At 48.8% G+C, this 25,309-nt stretch overlaps 2 protein-coding genes across 4 annotated transcripts; both read right to left on the bottom strand.

The window, feature by feature from the left end:
- Positions 1-296: 296 nt before the first annotated feature.
- LOC135905658 (uncharacterized) lies at positions 297-19,059 on the bottom strand. 3 transcript variants are annotated; one of them, XM_065436617.2, is made up of 5 exons: positions 18,846-19,059; positions 16,331-16,577; positions 11,084-11,159; positions 10,894-11,014; positions 297-2,649 (listed from the first exon to the last, which is right to left on the bottom strand). In XM_065436617.2, the coding sequence occupies exons 1-5, from the start codon at positions 18,876-18,878 to the stop codon at positions 1,012-1,014; spliced, it is 2,115 nt and encodes a 704-aa protein (XP_065292689.1). In that variant the 5' UTR covers positions 18,879-19,059; the 3' UTR covers positions 297-1,011. The 3 variants fall into 3 exon arrangements, 2 of the variants coding, with proteins under 2 accessions (XP_065292689.1, XP_065292679.1); XM_065436607.2 differs by having other exon boundaries at positions 10,894-11,159; XR_010565444.2 differs by lacking the exons at positions 10,894-11,014; positions 11,084-11,159; positions 18,846-19,059 and having other exon boundaries at positions 2,510-2,649; positions 16,331-16,468.
- Positions 19,060-21,486: 2,427 nt separating this feature from the next.
- Positions 21,487-25,258, bottom strand: LOC135905670 (endothelin-converting enzyme 2-like). The gene is made up of 2 exons (XM_065436633.2): positions 24,909-25,258; positions 21,487-23,725 (listed from the first exon to the last, which is right to left on the bottom strand). Exons 1-2 carry the CDS (start codon positions 25,191-25,193, stop codon positions 21,701-21,703), a joined length of 2,310 nt encoding a protein of 769 aa, XP_065292705.1. The 5' UTR covers positions 25,194-25,258; the 3' UTR covers positions 21,487-21,700.
- Between the last annotated feature and the right edge of the window lie 51 nt (positions 25,259-25,309).

The raw sequence follows: 25,309 nt of genomic DNA, 5'->3' as shown, positions 1-25,309 counted from the left end.
TGCGCTATGGGTGCTTGCAGGGAGCAAACTGCAGCAAATGGACACTGTAGAAGACGCGCGTGGCATAAGAAGAAAAAAAAACACTGTATTGAAGCCACCATCGCCACAGTAACAAGAAAGACTGTGTCAGAAAGAGACGCGCGGGAAAACACTCGGTCCAGGTTTACCGGATTTAGACAACACTCGCGTCACCACACAACGCTGTGACCAAAGAGGCGGAGGAGGAGAGGAGGAGCAACATTTATTAAAAAGAAAGGACAAGCAGGTGTCTTTCTGCTTGTGCGGGAGGCGCCCTTAGTCCAGAGGCGGAACCAATACGAGTTGAGGGGCAATGCTGTCGCTCAACAGCAGGGCGATTTTAAACACTTGCAAGCTGTTAAATTTGGCGCGCTACCAAAATTTTTCCTCTATGGTGGTACGCTCACGCGCGGAAAAAAATTGTCAAGCTCCTTCGAACTCCCTGTGGAGCGTCGCGCGTGTAAAATTTCCAATCTGAGCCAACCTCTCTACCCCTAATTTCCCAAATTGGCATCAAGCCATCATTTTTAGACTCATTATAAACAACCTTTTCCTAGATGACTTACTTCTTTTTGTTCTCCTGCTGGTAGAGCTTTTAAATTTCTGTAGAGATATACTTTTATTTTGGCGAAGGTTATGTTGGCCCACGTTTTACTATTCTGTTGTCTCACGTGGGCCCGCACTAACAGCAGTATAGTTTTTGTACGTAAGAGCATTTCCCGACTGGCCATCGTTCGACTGCCCGCTACTCACTATAGATATAACTAGACGATCGCTGTATGGATATATGGCCATTTGTGGACAGTGCTTACGTGAGTGTAATGTTGCGAGTACGGTCTCTTGGCCTTGATGATGTATGTAATTTTTATTTCGTTTATTTTTTCGAGCCCCAACGCGTGGCCTCTATTTATACATAAGTAAACGAAATTGTAAGAAAGCAGTGACGCAGACAATCCAATTCAGGTCTTGGCGTCAGAGGGTGGTGACGGGGGCTCAGTGAAAGAAGCCGCAGCGCCACTCCAACGCCATGGGCGCGCCTTTGTTGCATTTAAAGGTGCGGGCAAAAGCTGGAAAATGCTTCAGCGGCCCGTTGCAGGAGCTTTCGCCGGCAGGCTCGCCGCACTGAAGGTAGCACCAGAAGAAGAAAAACAACTGGTCTGAGCGCATGTGCTTCTGTCCCGACAGGTACTCGTCTGTATTATTCTTGGCGCGGCGGTACGCTTCCCACAGGGCGGCCACTGAGGCCAGCCTGTAAATGATGGACCATTCAACTGCGGTGACGCTGTCCCAGCTGTCGAAACGCTTGCGGAAGAAGCACGTGATCTCGTCCATCGCTTCATCCTTGCGGGTGACGTTCCAGGCGGTGTCGTTCGAAGCGGTGGCGTTCCAAGTGGCGGTGTTCCACGCGGCGGTGCTCCAAGCGCTGACGTTGGCGAACAGCAGCGCCGCCATAGACGAGGCCACCTCCGAACCAAGGGCGCCGTAGCGAATACTCACCGGCGCCTCCAGCTCGTACACGGGGTAGGCGAACGCGTACGGCATGAGCGAAAAGTAGCCGCCCGCCACATCCAACCTCGAGAGCAGCGTCATCTTGCGGTTCGTGCGCTTATCGATGACGGCGCGAAGCGGCCACGGACTCACGTCGGACGGCAGTACGGCGGAGAAGCCCTTGTTGATGGCCTCCCACGTCTTGGAAAGCAGCGGCGACATGTCCGTGAAGGCGCTGAACGCACGCGTGAGGTACACGTTGCTCGAGCGGTCCACGTACTCGAATACTGCCCCTGTGCTGTTCGCGTAACCCATCAGCTGGAGGTCCGACGGGAAAATGCTGTCTGCGCCCGATAGCAGCTGGCTAAATGCGCTGTTCAGATTGCTGACCATGTTGGACACATCGGCGCGCACCTGAGGCGGCACGACAAGATGCGTGTAGTTAGCGTTGAGGGCGAAGCCCATCGTCTTCTGGACCATATGGAAGCAGAGCTCCTTGTGTTTAGTCACGGCGACGTCGTGCGTTCCGTACAAAAAATCGGTCATTATTTGTTTATCTGTGTAGATAGAAAACAGCACCGCGACCACCCAGCCCATGTATAGCATTAGGTTCGCACCGCCGTCCGAGGTCATGCCCAAGAAGGTGCTCACAAAGCTAGCCTGTCGCACCCGGATGGGAACTCTAGCGCTAGGAGTGATGCCCAGCCGAGTCTTCAACGCGTCCTTCCAGAGGTCGCGCGCGAGATGTGGCGCCAGATTCAATATATTGCGCGATGTTAAATTACGCGAGTCGTATGTGTTCTTCACCTTGCGCAGAGCTGCGATCGTTTTGTTCTCGAAAATGGCCATTTCGGCGTACGTGATGGCGGTAGATTCGTCGGTTACGTGGTCCTGGTAAAGAATGTTGAAGAGCCTGGCGTGTCTCGAGTTGTACAGTGCTTGCTCCCAAACTTCCAGCAGTTTCTCGAACTGGCCCGTGGGGGAGAGAGTGTAGCCGCCACCGTGGTCCTTAGTAAAGCCAAAGATGAAGAGCAGCGACCAGTCTTTGCACAGGTAGAAGAAAGGCGAGAGCACATTTCCCGTCGACGCTCGTTGAGGCCAGCGGAGGTCCGCGTTGTACAAAATGGCCTTCAGCTCCCCCACCTGCGTGGTTGTTACAGGTACGGTCTTTGGCGCAAGTATACGCTGATCACAGCGCGCGTAAGTGCACATGTGCATGCAGTGAAGCCCCTGCGGCGCCCCTGGCTATCCCATAAACAGCCGCGGAGAGGGTCTTCAGCAACACCATGCCGTCCAGACGCAATGGATCGCGGCACAACCTACGCAGCTTTAAGAAAGGTGACGCTATGCAGTCGGCTTGAAAGAGTAAATAAGATTCGCCGTGCTGTTGGTCAGCCCAAAGCAAATAAAGTACTACTACGGCGCTCGGCTGCGTGGCTCAATTTAGTGCGGTTACAAACACTGTTTGTTGCTGCACTCGGTGAGCAATAAAACTCGGGCCGCTGGCAGAGAGCTTCTACTCATAAGGAGGGGTGTTTTCAAACTCTGTTCCGGTCAACCTCAGCAGGTCACAGCAGCCGCGATGCTAAATATCTCGGTCATTAAATGGACGATATTTTTGGAATTCTTATACTTCATTGCCCCATGCAATAATAATAATAATAATAATAATAATAATAATAATAATAATAATAATAATAATAATAATAATAATAATGTTGTGGGTGCAATCGGACAGAGCTAAATAATTCGACACATTTAAGAACTGCCCACATCGTGCATAGGCATTTAGGCTATGTGGCATTACAAGAGTAAATGCGGAAAAATATGCGCCGGCAAAAAGCCCCAATTCACAAAACCTCTTGTGTAGTAGCTTTTCCTCATTGGCCAGAGCGTCACAAATGACGGTGATCGGCGTGACAACGACGCAAACGCAGCGGCGACAGCCAATATCGCAGGCCCAACCTAATCTAACCTTATACCGTACCTAGTTAAATTACCCAAGGGAACCGTTGGGAATGCGGGTCCGGGTATTTCGCCCTGATAAATATGACACTGCGTAACCATTACAGCTGCCGCGTGTTAGAAAAATAACTGTCGGCAGGGGAGCTAGATGTTCATAAGGCGAACGGCGACTAAGAAATATGCATGCCTAAAGCCGCTGCCACATTAAGAAGTTTGGGAGTAACAAAACCGTAATCGCCAAAAACACTGTCCGATTAGGTAGGGTTGCACAAGCGTTGCTCTTAGGCACCTGCTCCACTCCGTGCTAAAAGCAGCGCGCTAAGTGATCACGTGATCATACATGTGACCAAGGAAGGTGGTTTTGAAACCCGTGAATGTCGCTTCCGGCAATCTTTAATAACAGTAGAGAAATCCGTTAATGACCCATTACCTTCTGCACGATTCTCTATATAGGGTGTCCCAGCTAGCGTTAGCTAAGTTGTTCAATGAAAAGAGAGATTTAGAAAACACTGCGCACGATACCATTTTAAGATTAACGGTGTTCCCAGTCCTCTGACAACCGAACACTGCAGGTATCTTGCACCGCGTTCCTCATTTTTTTTCCTTCAACGCCTTGGCTAACGTTAGCTGGGACACACGGTATATGCCGTACAGCCCGTGGTTGTGGAAACTTGCGACCACCCAGCTTCCTGCATCCGGCCAAAATGCGCATGGGCGGTGTTCCCATCGTTGCCTGCGTCAGACGACCACCTGGTGCACCGCGACCTAACCTAACCTAAAACAAACAGCCGTGTTGATTGGTCAAACGCAGTCCTTTAACCTGAGTATATGTGCATTTTCAAATCACGAGCAAGATTTCTCATTACCAAATCCTATGTCTTAGACGCCCTTCCTTTCTTCGCGGCAAATATATCTGTTTGCGTTTTCGTTGCACTCTCGCACTGTAACGCTCGTTGCATTTGCTTCATTTCGTACTTTTTTTTTACGTGTTACTGTTAGGCTAGCTGCTACTGATGGGGGCCTTCCGCTGTTTTTCTTGCCATTTAGAAGACAGCAGAACAGCGCGAAATAACCATTTTTGCTTGAACTTCGCACACTTGAAACCGCATAGACATATTCCAAATTCTTTCAGTACACGTGATGTAAAGTGGCACCGTCAAGTGCCTGTATTCGCGATGTAGCTTGCGCGCACAAGCAGTCCAGAAGAACAAGAGGCACCTGTCAGACTGGGCGGAGAACGAATTACCAACGAAAGTGGCCTGGCCAATTAGAAGCTGCTCCTACGAAGGTCAAAATCGTTGCGAACGCGGCATGGTAATTAGGTCGTCTTCTCAAAGTCTCACTACGTCCCGCTTTGTCTGTTACTGGACATGGGGCCACAGCGCTATGACGCACACTTTGGGCCGACGCGGAAAGCGATCCGGCGTTCCCTACGATACCAGCGCTGTACGGGAAACTAAGGCGCGAACGCACCAGCGATGTGCACGGAGAAGCTGTGTCGCAGGCTTCGGGAATGAAGAGCCAATTTTCGCGACGACAGTGCAGTGGAGATTTCTTCTGCAAATCCAATATGTCATAATCGCCGAATAAAATAAAATACTAACCTGCTCTAGCGAGCGTAGAGTCTTGGAGTGTACTATGTTACAACTGCGAAATCTTGACCGGACAATTAATACACAAGGCATGTGTGGAGGCGGTACAAGAGTCGCGAGACTAGAGCACCACTTCAGAAGTATTCATAGTCATATTTGCAGAGAAACGCAGTCATGCTACCATCGATTTCCCTCTAAGCCTTCCTTGCTCATTGCTGCGCAAAATTATTTAGTGTGTTTTTTTCATGTTCTTGTTGTTTTAGCTGCGTCAATTTTTTTTCAACAATCACCTGTGGCAGATAGCACAATTCTAGCCCTTGAACTAAATTACTCAATGAGGCGAACATTACTTCTACGAGCAATCAAATACGTAATACCTAATTAGCAAAGTTTCGCTAAGTTTCTTACTAATTATTTCGGTACGTATTGCAATCTACGAATTGTAGCTAGTGAGTATGCAAGGCATATTGACTTGGAACGAATTCTGATGATGACACTGGTTTCGAAACTTGTGACGCCAAACTTACGCAAAAAAAAGCAATGTCTTTCCAGTTACTTTTTTAAGAAAAACGCTGTAGCACAAAAAGTAACTGAAATGCCAGTGTATATTTTGTCCGAAACATTGAAAATTAATATCTCTAAATCGATGTAGTCCTGCGAATTCATTCCAAGTGGATCCGACTTGCGAACTCACCATCAACAATTACTAAATTGCAATATGTGCCCTGAATGAATGAAATAGTTGATTAATACAATTACGCTAAAAATTCATTTTGGCATTTTGATTTCTCGTAAAAGTAATGTCCGCCTCATCAAGTAGTTTAGCTCAAGGTTTAGAATTGTGTTACCTGCCACAGGTAATTTTCAAAAATTATGCGCAGCAAACAAAGAGAAGAGTGGTATATGACGTCAGTCTTTGTAATATGGTTTGGGGATGAATATCTTGAAACTGGTGGCAGTTTCAAAAGTCCTGCTAAGCTGACATACTTCGAGCACCGCTGGGCTTCCCATTCCCCACTTGTAACATGTACTGTGAATCAAGTGTTAGCGAAAATTATATTGATTTTCAAGAAAGCTGGCTGTTCTTCTCTGAAGCGACTGGTATACAGCGTGCCATCAATGGGACGCGAGACGAATAGAAAACGAGTGACAGTGCAAGGTGGTGAACATAGGCGGCCGTCATAAAGACGGTCACGATGAAAGATGGTTGCGGCATCTAAATTTAGGATGCTTGTCACGAAGCCATCGGCTGGGACTCGCAACCAAAGCGAACGAGACACCGGCAACATTGTGGAGTAAAACTGCTTCTCTTTCCAAACATTTGACAGTACACTGTTGGGTCATATATGAAAGACGGGGATATGGAATACGTATGTCATAACTTAGTAATGATTTCAAATTAAGACCTAGTTCCAGATATAGCCGAAGTTTGTCTAAGTAATCTCTCACGGGTCTACATGATGGTGTTTCTCTTGAGTGGTTCTTTCCAATGGTGAGCGTCTATATCCTCCCGAGTTGCGGCTATGGGGCATTTGTCCAATATGTTGTACATCAAATACTCCGCCACTACCTAGGCCGCAGCATGTTTTAGCCCGTAAAACCGAACTGTCCAATATTTTAGACACGTACTAGCGCCACCTATGAAGTTTTGTTGAAAATGCATTAATAGTTTGGCAACCAGGGGTGCTTGCAATGGCGGCATCCAGCAGAACGGCTCTCTACGGCGACCGCCGAGAAAGTAAATTATATTTCTCATACGTTATCACTCGTTCTTTTTCTGTGATGAAATTTTGATTCGTAAACAGATTTTGCAGTTTTGAAGCCATTTTTAATGTTAAATGTGCCCTTTGCTACTGCATACCCACTACACAAAAATGACCGGGTAGAGTTCCAGTGTCAAATATATTGGACATCATGCTACGCTAAAACAGCCGATAATTGTGAAATACTAAAATTCACTTTTCGTCTCTGTAACGTAAACCTCAGTTTCTGAAAAGCTCACAAAAACCTGTGAACTTTAATACACCTCGGACTTCAGGAGGATATAAACACCTCACACTGTTTTCAATTTGGCATCCATCTACCTCTGCATTTAGCTGGCTCGCGGACAGCAGGCCAGCCGATTGTGACTCTTGTACTAGTGTTAGACAGCAGCCTGACAAAGTTTTGTTAATAAATCGTTTAGTTGCCGGCTTACATAGAGAAGTCTCCGATGAGGGAACTAATGATTAACACGGGTTGGACCCCTCAGCGTACGCAGTGGGAAGAGGGGCGGTGCGTAATCTAGCTGGAGGGGACGGCATGCTGAACGGGAATCTGCTGAGCCCTGTGCCGCTCCTCCTGTTTCGTCATGCGCGGAGGCAGGCAGTTCATCAGTTGCGGAGGAAATTGAAAGCGCGACAAGCCGACAACGCCATCTTGTGCGTAGTTGTTGGCCGTGTCATGTCCTCCTGGTAGGCTCCGGACTTGTCCAGGGCTGCCGACAAGAGGTCTGGCGTCTCCATCCTCCATGTTCTTATCTCTCGCCGCCTACAAGCTCAGTTTTGTGTCGTGCACCTAAGGTGGTACAGTATACAACACGACAACCAACGACACTTCGCATGTTTTGTTTTGTTTTTCAACTTTTTTTTTCTTTCTGTTGTTTTCTTGTTGTTTTCTGACACTGTTGCCCCCTGACCCCCTCCCCCCCCCCCTGTTTTCAACTTAACCATTACGAGATTAATGTAAAGCGATGCGGCGGCGGCAGCAGTTTTTTGAAGTCGCAGTATATGCGAAACGCTGCAAAAAAAAAAAATGTGAACAGCTCGAACTAGTGGTGCAAAGCTGGGTCACAGCGGAGCTAGTTCTGGCTTTTGCTAAGTGTTGCTACGTTTTGCTAAGTTCTGCGAAGTTATGCATGGCTTGGCTAGGTTCACACCAAGTGTTGCCAGGTTTTGCTAAGTTTTGCGACCTTATGCGTGGCTTGGCTACTCGGGTTCCTCGACGCTATGGGCAGGATCGGCTCTCCTTCGTCGATCGTAGTCCCGCTGAGCCGCACGCCGAGCTTCCTCGTGGGCCGCTTCTTCCTCGGGAGTCTTGCCTTTCTTCGGTGCTCCATCTAACTGTGCGCGCGTGTTCACTAGACACGAGAGGAGAGAGGCGCACACGTCTGTCAGTGCGCCGGCTGCTCAGAGCTTTCTAGCATATCAGTGACGTCACGGCTAAGCGAACACTTGCTTCTCCTCGATTGGGGAGACGGAAGCGCACGCCTGCCGCGGCTAAAGTCCCTCAATTAGCCGCGGCGAGACTGCAGCGCCCTACGCACGTGTGCCCTGCGAGGAGGTTACACGGCTCGGCCCGCTCGGCGACGCACATCTGGGGCGAGTTTTCTGTCGGCACGAAATGGACTTACAAAAAGCTTAACAGCTCTGCTATAAAAAAACTTTTCTCTATAAAAAAACTTTTCTTTTGCCCAAGGACAAAAAGCCACTCGACTGCGAAAAGAGCGGGCGACATCGTCGAGATATTAGAGAGCTTTAGTTTAGGGGATGCAAGCGGCTTGCGTACGCAAGAACTAGGGGCGACGGTACTGCGCATGCGCGGACGGTACGGCACATGCGCACTACCGTCGCTTATAGTTCTTGCGTACGCAAGCCGCTTGCGTCCCCTAACCTAAAACTCTCTATTGCCCTTTCTGAGTGCTCGCATTATCTGAGCCACCGGAATTTCACCCCATGCCATCACGCCCCAGTTCCCTATACCTAAGTAGGCAGGCGTCTGAACTTGTTTCAAGCAACGTTTCGAACGTTTGCGATCTCCGTTTTCTGTATGGCATCCACCGTTATGGTATTCCCGCTTCTTTTTGTGTCTTGATAAAATCAACATCTTTTTCCATCTCAACGCATCGACCTTTCTGCCGCTGTCATCGTCTGGCGGTGGCGGCTGAACCACATCCTCGAATCTAAGACGTATACAGACATTAATCCATTCCATATATTTTAAAGTATCGACCCGCATTCCAGTAAATGAGGTATGCGTGCCTGGGTAGGTTAAAAATCTCGCTCTTTAACACAATTGATAGCGGCACTTTTGCGTTCGTACTTGTGCGTGTGTGTGTGTGTGTGTGAAGTGATTTTGGAGAGAATGGAAGAGATAAGTGCAGTGCCGTAACTGTCTCTCACGGGAGGACACCTCAACAGCACTGCACGGGGAAACGGGTGTGGGGAGAAAAAGATGAGAGAGGAAAGGAGGACGCGGCAAAAAAAAAAGAAAACATAAGCGAATGCGGCGCTCAGAGCTGCGCTCTTAGTTGTGTCGAACTGCAAAAGTCAAGTAGTGCCGCAAGCGCACTCTTGACGATAGACGAGTGGGCAACAGGAAAAAGCAGCGCGTTGGTCGTGTCGCAAACGCCAATACGAAGAACACAGTCCGTGCGCTCCACACAGAAAGCAGGACAGTGAAGTAGGAGGTGCCCGAGCGTCTCGACATCGGCACAGTTGCTGCACACGGGGCTGCCCTTTCCCTGCAGTCTATGCAGTCTGGCGGCCACAATGTAGCAGCCGACACGCAGGCGAAGGAGGAACGAACGGTCCTCGCGGGAGAGTCCCGCACGGGGGAGGAGGCGAGGGGGCGTACCTGCCGCAACGCGCGGGTCTGAATGCTGCGCGCGGAGCGTGCGCAGGATCGTCGTCTTGGCCACGTCGAAAGGGGTGACGTAGGTGGCGATGGGGAAGCGATCGGAGTGAGCGTCCTTAGCGAGGGCGTCGGCCACCTCGTTTCCCGGTAAGCCGATGTGCGCCGGGACCAATGCCTCCTAGATAGCAGAAGCCCGGTGCACTTCAATCCGTGACGTCATGCTACCTTGCCCGACTGCCATAGAATCTAATGGGGACGCTCGCGATCGAGCCGCGGTGATTTTGGCGTCATCGCCTTCGTCACGCTGGGCTTGGCAATGGAAATTTCGGTCCAAGTAGCATGACGTCACAAATCGGAGTGCACAGGCCTGCTATTTAGGAGGCACTGGCCGGGACCCACTGCAAGGCCAAATCGCAGCCCCGCCGGACGAGATGGCGGAGTTTTGAACCGACCCGCTGTACAAGCGGAAGACCGACATAGTCCTTCGCAAGCATGCACAGTGCCGCACGCGAGCCAGATAAGATCACAGCGGAAACGACACCGCTCTGCTGTAGAAGTAGGTCAGCCGCAAGGTCGATCGCAGCGAGCTCGGCCACCGTCGAAGACGAAGCAAACCGAAGGCGGCACTGTCGCATAGCGGCAATGTCCGGCGCCGAGCACGCAGCAGCACCGGAGCCATCACTCGACACAGAGCCGTCGGTGTAAAAGAGCAGCCGGTGCCCTAGGCGCTCGTAGAGAAGTGCAGCCGCCTCGTGCTGCATGGCACATACGGCTGTTCGGCGCTTTGACTTTGGCACCTGGCACAGTGGTGGTGACGTCGAGTAGCGCGGAATCATGCGGCGAGAGCGGCAGAGGGAGAAGTTGCGGCAGCGACGCGATGAGTACGCTGAACTCGGTGGCACGCTGGCCCATGCCCGAGCCCTCGAGGGTGTGGAGGCGGCACACGAGGCGCTGGCCCTGTGGCGAACGCTGGAGGCGCGTGTTCGTACTTCACCGCGATGGCATGTACGTTTTGTCTGCTTTTAGCGAGCGTACAAGACCGAAATTATGGCAGCTAATTTTCACTTTCATAAAATTATGCTGCCAGCACACTTGTTCTTGGAGTGGAAACGCAAGATATTTAGCGTATGGCCTGCTGACCGCGACGCAAGCTGCTTATCGCGAGTACGCATGTGCGACACTGTTGAATAAAGCAGTACGGGGCGAGTTTGCGTACCTCTCTGTCATTCTTGTGTAAGACACGGGTGCAGCTGGTGTATGCTCTGGCGGCACGCTGGCTCGGGTTCTGGAACTGAGCCGGCGCTTGCGTGTTATCCGCTATCTTGGTCACGGTTGCCCTAAAGGTATCCAGCAGGATATCGCGCACGCTGTCAAACCGCCGTGTGCCCCACTTGCCGCACACGTACCGGTAGAAGCTGTAGCACGGGTCCGCGTGCTCCTGGCGACTGAAGGCCATGGCTGCGGAGTAGCGCTTGCAGACGGCTGTGCAACGGCAAAATGCCTCCGTTACTGCCTGCGTTACAAGTTATCTCGGAGGACCACCGGTCCCCCGTGTAGTACAACAACTCAGATCACGCGTTGCACGCCAGCCGAGTGTATTATATAGCCCTAACGATAGGGGGCCACGCAGTGTTGTACCTATTCATAATACGCAAATCGGCTCACTCCAACCCAAGCTTCAAGTATACCAAGTGTTGACTTTTATTACGTACAGAATCTTACCTATATTGCCTGTGCTATTTAAAAATATCGCCAATTAAGTTTTAACTATTTCTTGCACAAATGGTAATTTACGAATTGTAGCTGGCGATTTTGCGGGGCATATCCACTCGGAGCGAATTCTCAAGATGGCACCGATTTCGATAAAATTCACTGTCAGATTCGCGGTAAAAATGCACTCTTGCATCATTTTTTTTTTACAAAACGTTATTTTATGCAATGAAGAACGAAAAAGCCACAGTTTCGCACGAGAAGCGAAGCATTCATTGCAGTGGCCAATTATTAGACATCTGTACAAATTACTACAGAAATATTAGTTCTAACGGCCGTATAAACTGCTGTTAACATTCGCTTACTAACTAAATCAGCAAGCACGGTGCGACGCACGCACAGGCAAAGAAGAACACATTTCACTCGACAACCGCGGACATTCGCTTTCAGGACGCTGACGTGATGAAGAGCGACAGCAGCGGCGAGCGAATCGCCTTTCGCGCTGTCTCTCGCCCTTACGCGAACTGAGCCCACGAGAACACAGCGCACACGAAGCCATCAGCCATCTCGGATTGCATAAGCTTTGCACCCACCGCAGATTGCCTCGAAGATGGGGGGAGCGCGCGGCCGCGCTCAGCCACTCCATGCCCAGCCGCGGCCGGAGTAGAAAAAAGCGCGCTAATGTGCGCCCGCCCTTCCCTCCTAGCGCGTGCTATTTACTATTTGTTTTTAATTATTATATGTAATAATTGTTTAGTCTTTTCTTTACATCTCCTACCCTTATTCGCATTCCGCCTCTCTCTCCGTAGGCCAGAAAGCCATCTCGCGTAATAAAGGCTCACTCACTCACATCCTCCCGCTCCCGTCTTGCGCGCGCCTGAAGACGGTGCGGATCCTCCCCGCTTTCCTCCCTTACGCGCGTGACATCAAGCCACCATCCTTCTAGACTCACCCTCGAACGCCTGCCCTTGCACCTACAGCCTACGGCGTGGCCGCGATCATATTAAATTATGGGGTTTTACGTGCCAAAACCACTTTCTGATTATGAGGCACGCCGTAGTGGAGGACTCCGAAAATTGCGACCCCCTGGGGATCTTGAACGTGCACCTAAATCTAAGTACACGGGTGTTTTCGCATTTCGCCCCCCATCGAAATGCGGCCGCCACAGCCGGGATTCGATCCCGCGACCTCGTGCTCAGCAGCCAAACACCATAGCCACTGAGCAACCACGGCGGTTGTGATCATATTGCACCGGCACTTTAGACGGAACATCACGGCAACGCCGACGGTGACGACGACAGCGGAAATCCGCCTGGAGTGTCCATGCAATTGCTATCGCAATAAGAATAACTGGGACGCCAACGTATTTCGTCGCATACGTTGAGAAGAAATATCTCGAAACTAGTGCCACTCTCATAATTCGTTCCGACTCGAGACGCCTTCCAAGCTCACCCGCTACAATACGTAAGTTTTAATATTTGTCGCAAAGCATTAAGTTGAAAACCTAATTAGTAAACATTTGTTAATTAGTCGATTATATCTTTGAAGTTCTCACGCGAATAATGTCCGCCTCTTCTGAAAATCCAAATCAAAGAATAATTGTGCAATCTGCCATAGGCGTTTTTAAAAAAATCTTTTAAATGAACAAAAAAAAGGAAAAAAAACTCGTTCATTGAGTGCGCTGTGGATATAGACACAGCTAAAAGCGTTTGATTGAAAATATGGGGTCTGTAAAGCCTCCGTATAGGAAAGCCTTCCGCCCATTGGACAGGGCACACTAGCCATGGGGTGTCCCTGTTAGCTTGATGTGCCATCACTATGAACAAAGAAATTGCATAGATCGGGGCTAGCTATTACTTCCCGCTTACCATGACTTGACGAAATTGGACCTTGGCGCTTGTTATGTAGAACCCTATAAACTCTGAGAGGACAAGAATTCAGTCCATCGCGAGCGCTTGTTCGGCGACTTACGGCAAGCGTAAGGCCGAGGATCGAACCGGCGACCTCGGGATCAGCAGCGCGACGCCACAGCCGCTGAGTAAAACGTGAGTCAATCCCGACGGAAATGACATTTTGTACCGGACTCGCTTTTTACAATTCTCCAATCGGAGTAAACGCAAACAGCTGGCTTGATCGCAACTGGCTGATTATGACAGAAAAAGAAATAGCGTAGCTCCAGGTTGATTTGGTGAAGCCGCTTTATTTTGCGTGCGTGCAAGATTTTGCCCGCTTGCACTTCCAAGTTATCTCGCAGTATCTTGAACAGTTAACGTGCAAAATTTATTGCTAGCTTGCTGAGCATTTCAATTTGTTTCTACCAAATAGTCGCTAAATAATAGTTATAATAATAATAATAATAATAATAATAATAATAATAATAATAATAATAATAATAATAATAATAATAATAGTTTTAATAATAATAATTTAACTCGGTGGGCGCATGCATTGGCGGATTATAAAAAGCTAAATCCTGATTCTTAAATGCGTAGCGCATCAGCAACGATCTTGCTGGCAGCTATTCTAAGGCGAGCAGCGGAAGGTTATACAAGCTTCGCCTCAGCGTTTACGTGTCGCTCGCTTAGCAGCGGGGGCATTCAAGATATACAGCTCGATATGAGTAGCGTCGAGCGACCCAGTCACATTGGATCTAGACAGTGCAACAATGGACAAAGCAAAAAAAAAAAGGCACAGGCGCTGTGGTTTATTTCTGCGTTTTGTGTGTTCTTTCGACGTCAAGAGTCAATGTTAATATCGACGAAATGGAACATTTGGCTACCAAGGAGCATATCCTGTTGTAGCGTAAACTTTTATTTTCAAATCAACAATATTTGAGTCCGGTGTCATTTTAGTGGGTCTGGGCACCCGCCGCGGACGCGGTTCCGAGACGTTGTAACAACGCGCTTTATTTCCTATTCCTTATTGCTTTTCTATTCTTATTCTACTCTGCTATGCTATGGGCTATTCTTAGTGCTATTCTTATATTCTATTCGTCATTGTCTCGGCCGCAGCCACGCCGCCGTAACTGCCGGTATTGGCCACTGGACATGTCGAATGATGATAAAAAGAATGACAAAACAACAACAATAGATAAACTATTACAAAACATGGCGTCAAGTCACGAATTCGTTTTTCTCTGGGTTACGTTCAATAGTTGATCACTCTGTTGCAAAAAGCATCATGTGCAGCAAGCTATAAACTATCCCTGGCATCGACTGCCTGACACTTCGCTTGAACACGCGTGTACTTTTGTGTGTAGTCTTTTAGACTGTAGTCTAAGCGCAGCTAAATGTAATTTCAGAAGACATGACTCGGGGACCGTGTTCACAACGTTCTTGTGCACTATAACTGTAGGTCAGGACGACTGCCTGCTAATCTTGATGTTACACATATTGGCGAAGCTGACCAGCCAACGAGAAAGAAACGAACGAAAAGACCTGTGAATTCAGCCCATTTTCTGCAATGTGTCGCCGCTTGTTTAACAGACAACCACATTTCGGCGAAACTAATCGTGAACTGGGACCCCATAAATGCAAAACTATTCCAATCTGTTTTTATTCCAAACTGCTAACGTCGAATTTACGTAATGCCTACAGAAGCACCGGGTGGCAACCTGCAGCGCTGTTTGAACAGCCCAATCAAACAGCTCTCCTCGTTTATAGCAGGTCACTTTTGTTTCCTTTCAATGCAAATAGCATTGTCTACCTAACAGGTTTTCCTTACCTAATTGGCTGAAAAGAGGCGAGGAGCATGCTGAAGTGGAGAGGCTTTTGGAGGGGCCGAGCAAGCGCAGTGAAAGTATAGATAACTGGACGAAGATGGTGGTTTGTGTATCTGCGATTGGCCCGCTTCGCCTTGCTTAGGTTGCGGTGGCTGGTCGACAATCATGACAGCGTGCAACCGGAAGATTAAAAGTGCCGTTAAAATGGACCTTCAGCAAAAAAAGAAAATCTCAGTACCCTTCCGCTCTGTGAAGAAGGATGACCAGCGAAGCTGTGTATGTAGGCCCCTTAATGGCGAACTGCACCTCCGCCGCGGGTCGGCCCGGCATTGCACTATCTTCGGGATCGGCCCACGTATTGGGAGTGCTTAACGCCTGCTTCACCTCCGCCGCGGGTCGGCCCGGCATCGCACTATCTTCGGGATCGGCCCACGTACGGGAAGTTTTTTTTTTTTTTGCTTACAACGACACGAAATTTTTTTTGGACGGTAGAGGTATACAGCTTCGCTGTAAAAGAGTTGGCAAAGCGATGACGTATATGTGCCCAAAGGGCTCGACAACATTATATTAGTAGGTTTTTTTTTTTATGGAAATAGATGGCCTTCTCGCCGGCAGCTCCGAGTAGCCAGTGTCAGAGCAATCGGGGGGCAGCCGTAATCTATTCCTTACAAAAGGGGGCAGTCTCTGGCTATTCCGAAAAAGAAAAATCAGTTTCGTTCGGCATATTAATACGTCTTTCACGCATTCGCGTCACTTTGACGTGGTGAGTTTACGCGGTTTGATGACATCGCGTGACAGAAAGACGAAGTGGGCACTGCCCGAAAACATTTGACCAATAACAGAGGGCTAATGGCGAAAAAGCGTAGAATCGGAAACAATTAATTTTCTTTTGTTGGGTCTAGTCATGCATGATCAGTGTGCACATGTCATATCAGATTGGGCGTTTTCGCAGTTTTCGCGGCGTCGCATGACAGACAGGTGCAGCGGGAGGAGGGGGGGGGCGAAATTTTTTTTTTTTTTGACCAATCGTGGTGGGTTGCGGAAATTGAATAGAAACAGTTTGGAATAGCTTTGCCTTATTGCGCCCCTGCTCCACTCCAGTCGCGACGCGCGACTCGTTGCAACACTATATAGGGCAGGATAGCCGTAACGACTTTATGTAGTACTAATATTTTTCGCGCGAGCGAGACGTCAGCTGTTAGCGCAGGCCGGGCGTGCTTACCGTTGTTACAGCCGGCCTGACCGACTCGCCTGCTCCGGAACATCCGGGTGATCATGACCAGCAGCAGTACGAAGGCCACGATGAGCACGGCGAAGGACATGGTGCCGACGACCGAGTAGCCTTCCTTGCGCCACTTCTTGCGCATCTGGTGAAGCTGGGTGCGCGCCTGAGCCGCGGAAAGCGGGCCCCGCGCAGCCAGCAAGTTCGCGGCGATGCCGCCGGTGCGCGAGGGTGCGGTCGTCGTCCCCTGCGCAGGTGACGCGCGCAAGGCGCCGTCCACGCTTCGAGCGGGGGCTCTGGCCGAGCCAGACAAGCGCAGTGCACGGCGGGTCGCAGCCTCGGGTCTCGGGGACTCGTTCGCGATAGCACTACCAAACACTTAATCAAGTAGAGCGATAAAAACGACTGCGAAGGCCGCGAAGAAAGACGAAGAAGCGCCTAAGGGTTGAGGATCTGAGCATTATACGTTAATCAAGTGCGGTGGGGAGGCAAGGGGTGGAAGGCCGAGCTGATCTAAGGTGATAGATTATACTTCTGACATTGACAACAGGTCAGTGTTACAGCGGCTAGAAATTTGGCGTCCCAAAAAAAGGCGAAGAAGAGAAAGAAAGAAGGAAACAAACAAGCAAGCAAGCAAACATAGCAGGCGGTAACCCTAGAGTTCTCGCAGCAGCAACCCGGGGTGTTATTTTTGTTTAGGCAACGTCAGCTAGAGCATAATCGACAGACGCGAAGAGTTTCGCTATATATGCCACCGTTGACGCAAAGAATTTCCATGCAAACAAATTGGCGACCATGGCTGATAAGATCGCCGCTTTACATCCACTTTCTTGTACTTTCTGTGTCACATTTGCGAGCAAGGGGAATAGGTGGAGGTCTGAAAGTGAATGGATGTAGGAGAAAACGGGAAGATTGTACGATTACCATTACTCCAGTTGGCCCAGATCGCTTAACGTTAATCCGCGTACAAATCAAGCAATCTATACGCGGTATAAGTAGCTGTGTGCCAAGGGAATTCAACAGTGAGAAGAAGCAAGTATTTTTAAATACACATTTACAATTTTTAGCAAAGTTTTACTTTTAATACGCGCCATTTAACTCTATATCACCCGGTTTATTCGGTTTATTGTACAGAGTGTCCCAGCTGACTTTAGCCAGAGTGTGAAAATATGCGAATGCCACGTTCCTGGACAGAACCAATATAATGTTGTTTGCCGTCGCTTGAAGATATCCATATTATTTTTTTTCACTCCGCCCAATTAGATAATTAAGATTAAGTACACTACCGCACCCTTGCAAAGAATTGTGCACAATATTCAGTTGCAGCTGAACAGAATTTCCATTGACGTTAGCAGAAAATGTAGGGAAAGAAAACAAACTTTTTACAGCGAAAGCTGTATATGACTAACCTTCCGCGTTTTTTTTTTCGGCGTCCGGCAACAGAAACGGAATTGGCAATTTCTAACAAACCCATACACAATGGGTTTCATTGTTTGCTTTGTGTGTGATCACGTACGGTTGCAATGCCGCGGCGCAGATGTCTAAATGCGGAGCAGATCAGAACGCTCGCCGTGAAAAATAGCGTGACGTCATTGTTATCGCAGTATATAAGCAGGAGAGGTATCGGCGCTAAAGACAGCTGCGTTATCGATGCGGCGGACACGTACTCGTATAGTTCGTACACCCGAAGAACAACATGCGTACGAGGAGCACCGGAGGGAACAGCAACGAGAATGTAAACGGTGCCGGCGCGAAACGACCACCGACGAAGAACGTTCCCGCGATGCTGAACGAAAAGACAACCATTCCACTCTGTGAAGATGGAATGGCAGCGAAAGCACTTTGCTCTTCGTTTGAGAGCTTTGACTATCGTCAGCTTTCGCTGCGATTCCATCTTCACAGAGTGGAATGGTTGTCATTTTTTTTAACTACTTTTTTTTAAAAGGCAGGCCGAGAAGACAACACCAATAAGTTGAAAAAACCAGAGCTAAACAGTGCAAATATTTCATGAGATCTCGGGCCTTCCGCAATTTTGGGTCGAAAACAATGACGCGCAAATTCGTCAGAACGATACTGGACAAACATATCTTTATTTTGCACTTACGCCATTGTTTTGCAAGAGACGAAATACTAAAGCGTACCGCAAGCAGTTGCCAGAGTATGAGACGACAATATGTCACGTCAATTTAATCACGCGCGTACCGTTTCCCATAACTTCTATCACGTGCACTGCTTCGTCGCCGCGTTCATTCTGTACGTGACAGTCCTTGCGTGGGGCAGAACACCTGAATAAACTGAACGCATCTGCTGCGAACAACCTTGCTGTCCTCCACGGTGTTCGGTATAGTGAAAGAGAGAGATGCGACCCCCGCCGTTCATCTTTCTACCGTACAACAAGCCCTATATTTAGTGCATTTGAAACAGTCGGCCTGAAACTTGTACCGATGTACATGAATTACGCAGAAATTGCAGCCCGCGCACCGACAGACACAGGAGAATCGAGAGTTAGGTTTACCAGAGAAAGGGGCGTCGAACCAAATCCACGCATGGCTGTACGCTGAGGTGGACCGGTGTTCTAGCTTGAGGGGTGGCAGAATAATCTCAAACAGGACGGGGCGCTGCTATGCGAGCAGAAAGGGCAGGAATACTCTGGCCAGAAGCGATGCCTCGATCAACGATACGACGGCGGACTTCGAGCCATCCGTGTCTCGAGCACGTTAGTGATGATGATGATGGCAGTTCATTGTTTAATGGCACAAACCCACCGCGGGGTTGTGGGTGGGGAAGGAAGAGATAGGCCACGAGCCGGATGGTAACGCGATAAAAAAAAAGAAAAAGAAAGCAATCGACGACGTCGGTGTCGTCAACAGGTAGAGTAAAACTAATCTGATAATAAGAATACCTCAAGCAAATTAAAGGGACGAGGTAAAGAATAAGTTAAATTTAGAATAATTATATTATTAATGATATTATTGTGAACCTGTCTTTTTGTTCTTTAAATATTATAATATTATAATTTATTAAAGGAGAAGTAAATCAATCATGAAAAATAGGAAATATTATTAGCCTAATATTCTTGTGTCACGTAGGTAACCATAAATGGCTCGGCAAACGTTCATGTGGCTGCATACTAATACCGATGCTCCAAGTGAGCGTAGAACAGTACTGCATAGAGGCAGCCCTAGGTTACGAAGCGGAACATCCAACCATCGTTTTCGTTCAGCAGAAAACCGCCGGTACGATAGAAAAAAGTGATCGATAGATTCCGGCTCATTGCAGAGGTAGCATAAACGTGATACCGCCAACCACATCTGTGCAGGTAAAAATTAATCGCTGGCATACGGCAACGCAGCCTTGCAAATGACACTTTGAATTGTCGGGTAGGACAATACCGTTAACGGCGTTCTTGCTCCTTGGTTTCTTTTCAGGGTGCGAATACGCAAGCGTGGACAAGCTAAAAAAAAATACTAGCGTTCATCCAGACACGCTCTAAACGCGGTGACTTTAATGATAGTGCACATAGCGGAGTAGGTATTTTTTCATCGTCGTTGAATCGGGGTATTTTTCTCGAAAGGACGTTGTTGCGGAAGATGGTGCGGTTTACTAACGGGTGATCACATTGAAGTTTTCCAGAATTTTTAAATATCCCCTAGGATGTGTCTGTCTTCGCGCCTTTAAAGAGAATGGCCTGTTTCTGTTCGGTTTCCAGATTCATTTCCGATATTCCTGGCGGATTACTTAGCTGTTGTATTCTTGCGCAAGATATGCACTCTTCTATGACAGTCGCGGTAGTAATCGCAGGTTAATTATCGCTGGATACCTCTCTTACTGCGTTCAGTGATTCTCATATATTAGGAACTATATATTTACTGTCTCCACGTTACTTGCATTGTTTTTATTTGGTATAGATATGTAGACACAATTGTCTATTTTTTTAATGAAATAGCGGATAGCGTGGTAGAGCTTCGCTTTGCAGGCAGCTATATTCTCTCCAAATCACGTCGTTCCGCTTTCAGAGAAACACTATTTCGGCGGGAAACACTAGGTCTCGCAGTTTCTGCCGAATTCCAGCACTGATTATTAAAAAAAAAAAGCGTCACCTTGAAGTTTCATAACCTAGTGTGATCTGTCGAGTCGCAGTCCTCAGTTTATGCACAGGCATCGATCTGGCCTCCTCATCTCTCGATTTGTCACTTTTACAACAAAAAAGAATCGATACATCACTATTTACTGCACTGTAGACGTCTTCTTCTTCTATGAAAAAAAAAACTGCCAATCCTACTGCTTCAACTAATTATGTAATTAGGCGAAATACCAAAAATAGTCTGACTTGCTCCAAACGGTGACGAGCACACACACACACACACACACACACACACACACACACACACACACACACACACACACACACATATATATATATATATATATATATATATATATATATATATATATATATATATATATATATAAATCCTGGCACGAGTTACGTGGGACACGTCGCATATCCACAAACATATTCGGCAAGACAGCAGCCACGGTCACGAAGGTCTGGGAGGGTTCGTAAGGAGAACCTCATTTTAAAGTTACACCACGGGGTTTAATGTTATGAAGCAACTCGCACGCTATGACAGGTATTGCAGTGGTAGGCTCCGAACAAATTTCCTATAGGCTTCTTTAACGAACACTCAAGTGCACGAGTGCTTTTCTCGTGCCCATCGGAATGTGGCCGCCATGGCCGAGAATCCAAACCGTGACCTCGTGCTCAACAGCAGGATGCCGTTGATTGATTGATTGATTGATTGATTGATTGATTGATTGATTGATTGATTGATTGATTGATTGATTGATTGATTGATTGATTGATTGATTGATTGATTGATTGATTGAATTTAACGTCCCAACACTGGAGCCTACGAGAGATGCCATGTAGTGGAAAGCTCCGGGTTGATGGGCTGCTGTTATTTAACATGTACCAAAAGCTCGATGCACAAGAGTTCTTGTTTTCCGCCATCATATATAAATGCGGCCTTATTGGCTCGAATTTGAATCAGCGGCCTCGGTTTCAGCAATAGAATGCCATAGCCACGGAGCCACAGCATCTGATTACGTAATCAAAAGTTAAACATCAGTGGTAGTCACCACGTGAAAGTGCATTAAATTTTAAACTGCACTTTTTATGCGGCATACTGGACAATGACGCCCAAAATTTAGTATGAAAGCTCATGCTGCGTGCCACGCGATCTCTGCAGTTGTCATAAACCCGGGCGGCGTGTGTACCTATTCACAAGCACCTCCGTTGTAAAAAGATGACGCCCAACATCCAGTGCGCGCCGCAGGTGCTAGCTCGCTCCTTTTTTCGCGTTGACTTCAACTGAAGACCGGACACATGCGAGTCGTGTGCATGGGGCTTCCCGGCTGGCATGAGAAAGTCTGGACAAAGGCCTCGCTGTTCCTAAGTGGCACGTTGCACCGCAGTGCTCCAGCTGGATCACCGCACGTGCTGTGGCACAGGAGCGCGAAAAAGAGCTGCCGCTCGGAAAGCTTCGGCAACTGCGGCTCGAGATCGAGCGCTGAAACCGAAACATTCGACTCTGGCACCGTAGCAGCAGACAGGAACGCGCGCCACAGAGTGCTAACGGCCGCCGTCGCCACGACAACGTCGTCCCTGGTGCCTCGGTCCGGGATAGCCGTCTCGTCGGCAGCGTAAACGCATGCCATGCGCTCGTGCAGTTTGTCCAGCGTCGCGTTCTTCCAGTGCTGCTGGCCGGCAAACAGATCCTGGAACAGAAGCCGTGCTAGCACGAAGCCGAGTCCAGCGTAGATGGCGGGTGCGGGTGCATCCACCGTGAGGAATGGAAAGGAGAAATGATACGGCGCCAGAGCCAGCGGCGGATTCGCGGCATCCTCCGGGATGAAGGGACCCTGCTCGGACAGGTCGATGACCATGGTTTTTGAGAGTGAAGGGGAGCCGTTCCCAGAGGCACCTGACCCTAGCGAAGACAACGTCGCGAGGTTTTTGATCGCGTCGTCGGTCATGTCAGGCAGCCACTTATTCGCCTCGGACTTGCCTAGCATGTCGAGTAATATCTCGGCGCGGTCCACCTCCAGCGAAGTAACGAGGCGCTCCTCGAACCAAGTGTTTCTCCTGACCGTCTCGTAGAAGGCATCCTTGATCCTTGCTCCCGTGTGGGTCGCCTGGTCAAGCAATTTCGCGTCGGTGGTGCTCTTCAAGTAGTTCGCGTCAAGCGCGTAACCGGTGGCGCCAGCGAACCCAAGACAGAATTTTATCTGCTCGTCCATCGCTTTGTCTTCACTCCCGTGAAACTCGCGAAGAATGTGAGAATTTGTGTAGGGCAAAAAGGCTTCCGCCACAAACCACCCGAAGTATTGTTTCAGCGCACGTTCACCGAGCGTCTTATGCAACTCGAAGAATGCTTCGAAGAATCGGATTCCGTAGATTGTTACATTAGCGGCAGAGATGTTGAATCGATTTCGCAGCTCACCTTGCCACTCTGCCAGTGGAATGGAGGGCGCCGTAATGTTCAATTGGTTTGTGTGGGTTTGAAGGACTTGAAGTCTTCCGACGAGGGACCTTCCAAGCACTGGAATCACGCTCTTTTCCAGAGACATTGTCTCGTTATAGGTGATGCTCTTCCTGTACTTTCCTTTCTCAAAGTATTTCTTGAAGACGGAAAAGTACTCTTCCCTCTGCTGCGCGTCTTTCTTCCTCCATATGTGGTCTGCGAAAACGCCAAGTGTTATAGACCTGATTATCAGGCGGCTGCCTTCGTTAACCGAGCGTGTGAAGGCAATTCGAAAAAGAACTGGAATAGGCCAAGTCGACATGGCGAATATCGAATGCAAGAGGCCTGAGCGGGAATCGACATGCGGCCACGGCAGGCCCGCGTCTTCCATCACTCTTCGTATCGACTCCACATAGCTGACGTTCTTGTCGATGACATTATAGCAAGCCGTAAACATCTTGGTCGCCTTTTGCTCGGCCGTCTGACCTGACGGAGGTACTGACTGGAGCAAGGCTTGTCGACTTAGGCTTCTCTGGTAAGCTGTCAGGGCTGCATCTGACACGCTGAGCTTGTTGGGATCAGAACTCCAAGATCCACACACGTGGGCGTAGAAGTCTTCGCAGGGGGCTACGCTCGCGTTTAGAAGATCGGAGACCAGGGCCTCGTATTTCAAGCAAGCTGGACTTCTGCATTCTGCCAGCAGACGGAGTGGACTGCGCTTCGAAACGTAGAATGCGACAAACGCGGAAACAACGATAGTTGATGCCACTACGGCAAGGCAAACAACCATCGTCAGGTTTCTGAAGCGGTGTTTTCTTGTCTCCAGAATGGGCCGCACGACTGGACCAGTAAGTTGCGATTTGGTTGTCTGGAAAAGAAGAAGAAAGATCGATAAAAGTGAGAACAAATTCGACCAATTAGGAGTTTGGCATTATCGGTACACACAAATACGTCAGGATGTCTACACCAGAAGTTTTTGGTGGATTAGTGACGAAGGCCAGTATTTAACAACACACTCGCGAAGGACTGCATATTGCTGTCCTAAGTGCATGGAAATGAAAGTGGATGAAAAAACTTGCCGCAGGTGGGGAACCATCCCACAACCCTCGCATTTCGCGTGCGATGCTCTACAAATTCAGCTACCGCAGCGCCGTTTCCCCATCCACTTTCTTAGGTATTTATGTTTCCTAGTGGAGCCCTAGGAGTGTTAGCCAGCGGCAGCACTCACAGACCTTGGCGGCGGATGCGGAACATCCTTTCTGCCGCGGGCGTCCTGAGAACGTGATCTTTTTGGGTGAAGGCAGCCGGTCAATAAACCCACACATGCAACCTGAAGGCATCAATGTTGCCGGATTCGAGACCCTCGTTGTGTAATAAACGAGAAGAAAGGGGGTTAACCGAGGGGCCCTATATTTTATTAGTCATATCATAAGAAGCCAACAAACACTGACACCAAGGACAACAAAGGGGAAATTATTTGTGCTTAATAAATGAAATAAAGAAACGATAAATTAATGAAAATGAAAGTGGATAAAAAAGCAACTTGCCGCAGGTGGGGAACGATCCCACAACCTTCACATTTAGTGAAGGTTGTGTTGGCTTCTTATGATATGACTAATAAAAAATAGGGCCCCTCGGTTAACCCCGTTTCTTCTCGTTTATTACTGGTACAGTGTCACTCAGGTATCGCCGTGAAGTATCTGCTCATCAAGGGAGAGGGCTGCCTTTGGTGCATCAATTACCTGGCAAAAATTCCGAATTATATATAGCAACACGGGCGAAATCCAGCTTATTAACGTTGTGTTCGACATTTCTTTTCTTTTTTTCTTTTTTTTGCGCTAGGTTGATCGGTGGATTTCTCCAAATTGAATGCCTGCTCATCGTGCTTCTTTTTCTCGGGCACACCCGTTTTTCGTTCGCCTCACCCAGCTGACATGGGTCCGCATATATGACGAGCATCATGCTGACAGAAAAGTGTCGCGTAGCGTGACATGCGAAGTTTCAGCACACATGGGTGCTCTGCGCCTTACCGAGTAAGTGACCCCACTTACGGGCACTACCGTTTCCGCGGTGGTGAACTCCCGCTGCACTGTGCTCGGGTAGAATTCGGAGATGGGCGCCATTTCCCTGGAAGGAATGAAGCCCTCGTCCGACGTCTCGAAAAACGCGTCGTATTGCTCTGAGGTGTGCAGCGCATTGTGGCGCTTGGTGCAGACGTGGCCCTCCGAGTGACGTTCACGGCACACGTCATCGTCGCGCCCCGTGACACCTGGGTCGTTCGCGGAGCCTTGGCTTGGAGGGTTCGATGCCAGCTTGGGCTCAGTGTCCGACTTCATGCTGCTGGGCGAAACGGAGCGATTCAGAGCGGCGGCGGCGGCGGCGTTGGCGATGGTGCGGGTGATTATTGCGATGACGATGGTGATGGGTGACCGCGACGAATGGTGATGACGAT

Source organism: Dermacentor albipictus, chromosome 1 (genome assembly GCF_038994185.2).
Source record: "Dermacentor albipictus isolate Rhodes 1998 colony chromosome 1, USDA_Dalb.pri_finalv2, whole genome shotgun sequence".
Lineage (NCBI taxonomy): Eukaryota > Metazoa > Arthropoda > Arachnida > Ixodida > Ixodidae > Dermacentor > Dermacentor albipictus.
The sequence above is the reverse complement of the archived record's forward strand: the minus strand, read 5'-3'. Positions and strand labels throughout refer to the sequence as shown.

What these genes read in the sequence shown, in the direction of transcription:
- LOC135905658 (XM_065436607.2), bottom strand. Translation starts at nt 18,878, where the DNA reads ATGCGTGGATTTGGTTCGACGCCCCTTTCTCTG. An exon ending in GTTCGACGCCCCTTTCTCTG is followed by an intron (nt 16,578 to 18,845) that starts GTAAACCTAACT and finishes TCACCTGCGCAG; the next exon opens with GGGACGACGACCGCACCCTC. An exon ending in TACACAAGAATGACAGAGAG is followed by an intron (nt 2,650 to 10,893) that starts GTACGCAAACTC and finishes ACAACCACGCAG; the next exon opens with GTGGGGGAGCTGAAGGCCAT.
- LOC135905670 (XM_065436633.2), bottom strand. Translation starts at nt 25,193, where the DNA reads ATGAAGTCGGACACTGAGCCCAAGCTGGCATCGAACCCTCCAAGCCAA. An exon ending in CCGCGGAAACGGTAGTGCCC is followed by an intron (nt 23,726 to 24,908) that starts GTAAGTGGGGTC and finishes CTTCTTTTCCAG; the next exon opens with ACAACCAAATCGCAACTTAC.